Source organism: Triticum aestivum, chromosome 7D (genome assembly GCF_018294505.1).
Source record: "Triticum aestivum cultivar Chinese Spring chromosome 7D, IWGSC CS RefSeq v2.1, whole genome shotgun sequence".
NCBI classification, from domain to species: Eukaryota; Viridiplantae; Streptophyta; class Magnoliopsida; order Poales; family Poaceae; genus Triticum; species Triticum aestivum.
Genome location: NC_057814.1, coordinates 251,333,527 through 251,341,323, shown reverse-complemented (window position 1 = coordinate 251,341,323; position 7,797 = coordinate 251,333,527). Strand labels below are relative to the sequence as shown.

Here is a 7,797-nt window from a genome sequence, read left to right as displayed (position 1 = left end):
CAATACGATGATAACCAAAAGTCAATACAATCTTATTTTGCAGAGGAGAAGTTAATACAATTGATCTATTAGGAACAGAAAATTCCTTCGTATTCCAAACTGGCGCATTTTCCGGTTGCAGTTTTGTATTCCAGCAAATCAAACAACTGGTGACACGCCAAACGAGTCTCAAGGCACACTGATATTTGTTGAACCGTTGTGATGTTAAAGGATGGATGATAAACTTGTCATATATAGGACCTAATAATCTTCATTACGGTCATGATATGGATGCATACAAAAACATGTACTATAAGCCCAAGTATGCTGGTGAGAAATATAAGATCAGCAATTTTAATTCAAGTAAATAATTGCAAGCTTCAACATGCAGAGTTGCAGACATACTAAAAAAATACAACATATCCTCAAAAAAACAATCTAAAAATACAACAAGGAACTATAAGCATCATCATATAACTAAGGCATGTGATAACCATCAAGACGAGACAGCTTTGAGCCAATAGAAAGCTTTACCTATTTCAAATTGTCGGTGATGACAGCAACGATGGTGGGAAGTTGGTATATATTTGCGCATCTATGCCCCATTGCTTCAACGAGCACACCCTTTCAAGGCGCATCGTCTTGATGTCCAGTGAGAGGCATTCGCAATCTGCCGGCTCCGATGACCGGTTGTCAGGATGCTTTAACAGGAGCAGGTATGCATCCGTTGCACCGAGGATGCAATACCAGTACCCATAACGCAGCGACACTGTCTGCTTCAGCTTCCACTGGTTGTCTGCTTCCCTAATGGTGTAGTGGAGGTAATATACGCCACCTACAAATGCAAGCGCGAACATCCCAAGCCTGCCTTCCCCTGCCTCCACGATGGTTGTGTCTAGCCCAGCACCTCCGGCTGTGCATGGAATGTCGACAAGGGAGAAGCCCATGGTCCGGGCGTCGAGCACGAGCCACATTCCCCGGCAACTCGTTTCCCAGTAGAAGAGGCCGTAGGCGTAGTGGCGCCCGCCCAAGCAAGGCCCCCATGAAAGCTCAATGTCGACGGCGAACAGATCGCTCCAGCTCTGGGACGCGACCACCCGCCATTGCCCGGAGCTGGACGAGAAGACGAAGGCGACCATGTTAGCCTCGCAGCGCGCTGTCCACATCACTCGGAATGACGTGTCTGGCGCCTCCGCCGCCTCCTCGTCGCTGGGGGGAGCGAGGAAGGGCCCGTATGCCATGCAGACCGGGTTCGCCTTCGCCAGGTCTTGAGGGACCGGGGGGAGCAGGAGGTATCGCCGGTGCAGGGGGTCGCACACGACGACCTCCGTGAACTCCGCGTCCTTGTCGCCCTCGGGAGCCCGGTCGAGGAGGACGCGGCCGTCGCGGGCGTCCTTCATGACCCAGCGGTTGGGGGCGGGCAGGAAGGAGAATGAGAAGTCCTTGCCGGGGGCGTTTGCGAGGGCGCTCCCGGCGGGCGCGGAGGGGTGGGGCGGGAGGGCGGGGTGGAAGCCGGCGCCGTCGACGATGCCGAGGAGCGGAGGGGCGTGGAGCCTGCGGAATTCGCGGGTGCAGGCGCGGTCGGTGGCGGCTTGGCGGAAGGAGGCGCAGGTGGCGGCGACGCGGGCGAGGTCCTCAGGGGTGGGCAGGCGGATGAAGAACTCCGGCAGGAGGTCGTCGATGATCGCCGGCATCGGCATGTTCCGGGCGGTACGTGCACGTGGCTGGTGGAGTGGAGTGGGGTGGGGTGGGGAGTTGAGCGGCGGCGTATGCGAGATGGCGGCCGAGAAGAGAGGGATCCTGTTTGGTTTGCTTTTGAGTTTTTGGGTTTCACGCGGATACCATTGGTGGGCCGGCGTTGCAAGAAAGGTTCACACTGAGAAAGCAGCTACCCTTCTTCTGTATATATAGTGTACGATTCCATGTTAATATTAGGCAAGAAATTAATGGTATTAAACATTAATATTATGCAAGATATGCATTGTATATTTTTTTAAATATTAGCTAGGATATGATTAGTTGATTAATGAGTACCTTGAAAATGTAAATGACGTAGCCAGCTCGGTGAGCCAGGGTGGTCCAACAATGAAAATTTGCATGTAATTCTATGTATTTAAAAAGAGGATCTTTTTTCTAACCTATATATTGGCTATGGGGGAATTTTCAGGATGGTCCATGGACCACCCTGTCCACCCCCTAGCTACAGACGACCGGTTCCCTCAAAAACCTCCGAATGCGTTTAGGGTCTCTCTTAATAATTTTTTAGGGTTTCAAGGATGTGTTGCTCTAGAAGGCGGGCAGTGTGGTATCAATGGAGGCGGTAATCGCCGATGGCCGACTCGGGAAGGGCAGGCCACGTGGCCACCAACAATGCAGCAGCGTGATCGCGTCTCGAGGCGAGCTTCGGCCCGTCATGGCAGTGGCGCGCTAGACCGTGAAATCCCAGGCGGTTGGCTCCCGCCATGGTGATGGGATTATAGGTACAGCTGCATCTCCACATCTATATGCGGGGATATGGCGTATGGGGCATTTTTAAGGAGAGTTCATCCAATCAAACGTTCGATGGAAATATTTCAATTACAGTTTGAGGAGTCATGTACCCCATATTAGTCGCCATCAAGTCCCGATCAACCTCCTGTGTCCGGTGATCTGGTAGCACAGCCCACGCAAGAAAAGAAGAAACGCACAACCGGTAGCAAAACCCATGCAAGATTCAGGAAAGCACGACTTGAGACAAACAACTGCGGCAATGAGTAATGGCATCACAATCATGTCCAACGGCAGCAGTTTCGGCAAACGTTTACACACAGTTCCGACCACCGCAACATTCGCGATCTCATAAGTCACCACAGCCATTTGAACGAAATCCAGGTCCGCTGGCAAGAGAACCCTAAAAACACCAGGCACACGCCAGTGGCATCGTTTCGGGTTCCCTTCAACAGTCTAAACTCGGCCTCTCTCGAAACGATATACACAGTGATGGGAGAAATGGTCTTTCTTCACAAGAATGGCGGCATCCTCTGGGGAGGCACAGGCTGGTAAACATTGTCCGGGTGGCTCTGCAGTATCCGCTCCCCGGGAGCAGGTCTTCGGGTGAAACCTCCATGTGTATGGTTCTGCATCGGATTGAACGTGCTCCACCAGTGAGGCTCGCCGTCGACAGGGACCCATGGGAATGGCCCAAAACCCTCCCGGCCCCACGCATATGGTCGATCGACGGGTGGTCTAGAGACACCTTCACCATCAGAGGGAAGGCTCCTGTTCACAGCTGCGGGTGGAGCAAATCCATGGAGCACTCCAACCTCAGCCGACGACGCTGCTGCTGCTGCAATGAAAGACGTGATTGTCAAAGCCCTCGGCCTGACCCTCCTAGCTGTAGGAGGGAAAGGACTGCCCTGCATTGAGGCGTGCATCGAATGTTGATACATATGGCCCCTCGCACCATGACCATGGCCTCTAGTCTCGCCCATAACAGCTGGAACTGACCCTAATGGTGCCACCAGATTGCTTCCGTTGCGAGGTGTGGGCCTGCAGTATTTGGACATTATTATAACTTTGTAAGAGCTAAGCAAATAGGTGGTTTACCATAGTAAGAGATAGGCATGACCTGCAGAACCTATCTAAGATTTATTTAGTTTTCCAAACAGCCCACATAAACCATAGATCAGACAGAAAAAAAAATCATGTTCTAAGGATTTTGTAAAAGAACTTTTTCACAGGGATTTAGACCATCCAGGCTATCAGACCCCACCTATGTGGTGACTGGTGAAGCATCTGTAGTTTTGAAGTTTTGAACAGGGTTTTATCTAGTCTAGAAAGTAAAATTTCACAGTTAGATGGTATTCATGAATTGAGCATACCTGTGGACTAGGGGATGGTGATGTACATATGGTCTTGATCTTTGTTGGCTGCTGGTTTCATATCTGGGAAGTCCTATACCAAATGGAGCTACAGAATGATCGGGGATGCCCGATACAGGAAGATTAGTCAAATATCTGTGCTCGCTATCAAGAATTCTTGGCTCAGTTGCATGGAAAGCTGCTTGGGTATTGCCCAAATCAGGAGCTGCATGGCCTTCCAAGCTAGTTGGATGGCGATGAAATGAAGCGCCTTCAGCACCAGAATTTGAACCAAGAGGCACATGCACGGGATGGAGAAAACCACGCAGTGAAAGATAAGGACAAACAAGTGAACTGCTTGCAGCACTCGAATGGTCTGCGACTGTATGATCTTCATAAAAATTTTAAAAAATCAATAAACGACATAGAAATTTCGTTAGTTAAAAATCTGGGTCAACATGCTTACAAGACGGTGGCTCCGCTTCACCCTCCCTGAAAAGAAGTAAAGGATAAATTCAGAACTTGAAGATTTGAGATATAAACTTCTTTGAAGAACCTGATGAAGTGTACAGTATCAACATAGGCGAACAAGCTAAGGTTTTGCAATACAGAAGTTTCAGTATTAATAACTGACAGTGACTGGCAAACCAAGGAAAGGGCAATACAAATCTAACCATTCATCAAGAAATTGTGCTGGGTGACAACTGCAAATAGTATACCAAATCAACGGCAAACATTATACCAAATCATGCATGACAGCACTCAATGTCATATTAGGAACCATAAAATGGCTTCTCTTTAGGTAATAGGTTGTGGAAAGATAGGTTCCATTCAACTTACGGTTTAGCATTCACATTACATTAATGCTTTGAGACATAAGGTTTAAGAGAGGCGACCAAGGAGGCAGCATCTCGTACAATTTGAAAAACCAATATCAACATACCCATCGATATGGCATAAGACCACGGCATATTCTCTTATGAAATTAAGTAAAAGCCCATTCTCTTTCTTGCTTTTAGATCATTAACCACATGCTCCAAAAACCATATCTATTAAGATGCGAGGAGACATCCTTACTCAAAAACGGATGCTAGTTGTGTGAATCCATTAAAAGGGCACCACTGAAATCCAAATGGCTGCAAGTCAAACAACAGATATATCAGAATATAAAATATGAGACATGTGAAATGATGTCAGATGCCGATGGCATTCCAAAACTGAAAATGCCTTCTGTACCAGCAAAATGAATGCAAGCAGCACATAAAAACTGTAAGGATGCAAGCAGCACATAAAAACCATAAGGCACGAGGCTCATATGATTATATGACACCTCGTGGAATGCATATGCTAGACAAACAAACAAATGTCACTATTTAAGAAGAAACTTGAACGACATAACACATTTTAATATCGTTTTGAACCCTTAGATGTGTATTTACTATCACAAGAGCACTTACAAGATCAGAAGCAATGTCATAGGTTTCACCAGTCACCCAGCCACCTATATCAATATCAGGAGATGGACGTTGTCCAGTTGCATAAAGCCAGCGGCCTTTCTCTATCTTCCGGCAATTAGGGCATTGCATTGCCCCTTTCGCATTGAATGCTGATCCAATGCAGTCTAGCAGAAAAAGGAGTTGTTTAGTTCAACTATATTTTTACGAATGCATGAAGATGCACCCAGAGGAAGTGTTACAGACACATACTCGGCAGCATTAAATCCAAACTAAAAGCTAACGAGTACTACGTAAATAATAGCAATACAAAATTGAACTAATTAGCATGTGGTATTCACAGATTGCGCTTGAACAAATATAAGCTGAAGATGGGCTTAATTCAAGCTAGTCTCTTCATAGTATAAAAGGCAAACTTATTCATTAGCACAACTACATGATGTGTAGACGTGTAGCCATAATCGTTCTTTGAAGATGATCAAGTCAATTCCTGAATAATGTGCCACTATTTCTTGCATGCATGATTTACCTGAGTGATTACGTGATTGGTCATGGAACTTGAAAAGAAAAATGAGTAGTTCAATTATATATTTACAAATGCATGAAGATGCATGCAGAGGAAATGATATAGACACATACTCGGGAGCTTATCCAAAGCAAAAGCTAAGAGCACTATATAATAGCAATACAAAACTGAACTAATCAGCATGTGATATTCACAGATTGTGCTTGAACAAATACAGGCTGAAGATGGGCCTAATTCAAGCTAGTATTTTCATCATGGTATAAAAGGAAAATTTATTCACTAGCAAAACCACATGATGTGTAGATGTGTAGCTATAACTGTTGTTTGAAGATGCTTGAGTCGATTCCAGAATAATGTGCCACTATTTCTTGCATGCATGATTCTTTCGAGAAAACGCAAAGGACCTCTGCGTTTCATTTCATTGAAAAGAAAGAGAGAACAAGCCTCCTAGGAGGTGAGTTTTACAATGTCATTGGCCGATCAGTGGACATCCCAGGATGTGGGCAGAACAACCCTAAGCCCCTGGGCTCCGGCGTTTGCCCAACAGCGGGCCTCATCTTTGATCCTATCTACTAGCAAATCGACCGAGGGCGTCGCATTGTCAAAGACGCACGCGTTCCTGTGTTTCCAGATCATCATGGAACAAGCAAGGTGATGGACCTGAGGGCCTTGCGATGCATCATCGGCATATGCTCGTTCACTCGCAGCCACCATGCCATGACAGTGGGCTCCTGGTCTGGCGCCTGGATCAGCAAACGCAGCCAAGACAGGATGGCATGCCATGTTTGGCAAGCGAAGGGGCAGGTCAGGGGCAGGTGTTGGATTGTTTCTGTAGTCTGGTCACATAGGAGGCACCTGGGGTGATGCTGCAGTCCGAGCAAGCCAAGACAGGATTGCATGCATGATTTACCCGAGTGATTACGTGATTTGTCATGGAACTTGAAATGAAAAATGTCTAGTTTGGTTCCTAGACTAGTGCACATCATTAATTAATTCCCTAAATTCACTACTATTCCGTTTTCTTTTAATAGCCGGGTAAAATTAATGTGCATCGTAGGTCGTATTATCCAATACACTCATAGAGCATTCACCTACATCATGCCAAGGTTAATACATCATAATTTGGAAGTTGAGTTTGCCGGTTCCCAAAACAAACAGCAGATACAACTTAACTAACAAAGAAACGGACAAATAACAGACCAAGCAGCGACAAAACCTTCAAAGAACACTCGTAATTCAGGCAACCACCACAGCACTTGTCTGCTTTACAGGGAACAAGGTGGAACACCCTGATAAATGACCGCAACCGAAGCACCACATCCAACCCGTGTACAGCGACCAGGGATTATATAGCCCTTATGACGCATAGAATGCATGGATCAAATTGGAGCAACAAGCACCAAGAGCTCAGTGTCGCCATAACTAGAAGCCTAAAACGATGTCGAAACATCTCATGTTATCACAAAAAATAAAATAGAAATTAGAAGGACACCATAAATAAATCTAGGTACCATCGACGAACACTGTTCGAATCGGAACCACCCTCAAATACATATGCTTGAAATAACCCTAGCTCATGCCGGCCTCACAGCTCCAACAGGGACACACAAACTCACCACGATTACTTTGACATGCAATTCCACTCCATCACCATCCAGACGTCCATACCTGCGAACTTTCCACGGTAGCACAATTCAACCACGCCGATCGCCCATTTTTACAGTCCACAGCCTAAAATCTAACCACCTAAGCTTCTCTAGCACGTCGAATTACATGTCCATCTCTCACGCACAGATCCGGTTGAAAACAGCACGGCCTAGCTAGCAGGGGCGGTGGGGGCGGAGGAATCTGACCTAGGTGGAACTCGTGGCCGCATTGCAGCTTGGCGATGGACCTGCCCCCGGCGCGCCCAGCCACCGGATCCAGGCAGATGGAGCACGCCCCGCCCCCTGCCGCCTCCGCCGCGTGATCGGGCGGCGGCGATCTCTCCAGATCCATC

The 7,797-nt window shown here is 47.1% G+C and overlaps 1 protein-coding gene across 1 annotated transcript; it reads right to left on the bottom strand.

Moving 5' to 3' along the window:
* Positions 1-2,707: 2,707 nt before the first annotated feature.
* LOC123164519 (E3 ubiquitin-protein ligase RFI2) lies at positions 2,708-7,797 on the bottom strand (the record flags this gene model as incomplete). The annotated part of the gene is given in 6 exon segments (XM_044582029.1): positions 2,708-3,507; positions 3,840-4,209; positions 4,285-4,310; positions 4,896-4,954; positions 5,276-5,439; positions 7,652-7,797. Coding segments are annotated over 6 exon segments (1,293 nt in total). The 3' UTR covers positions 2,708-2,978.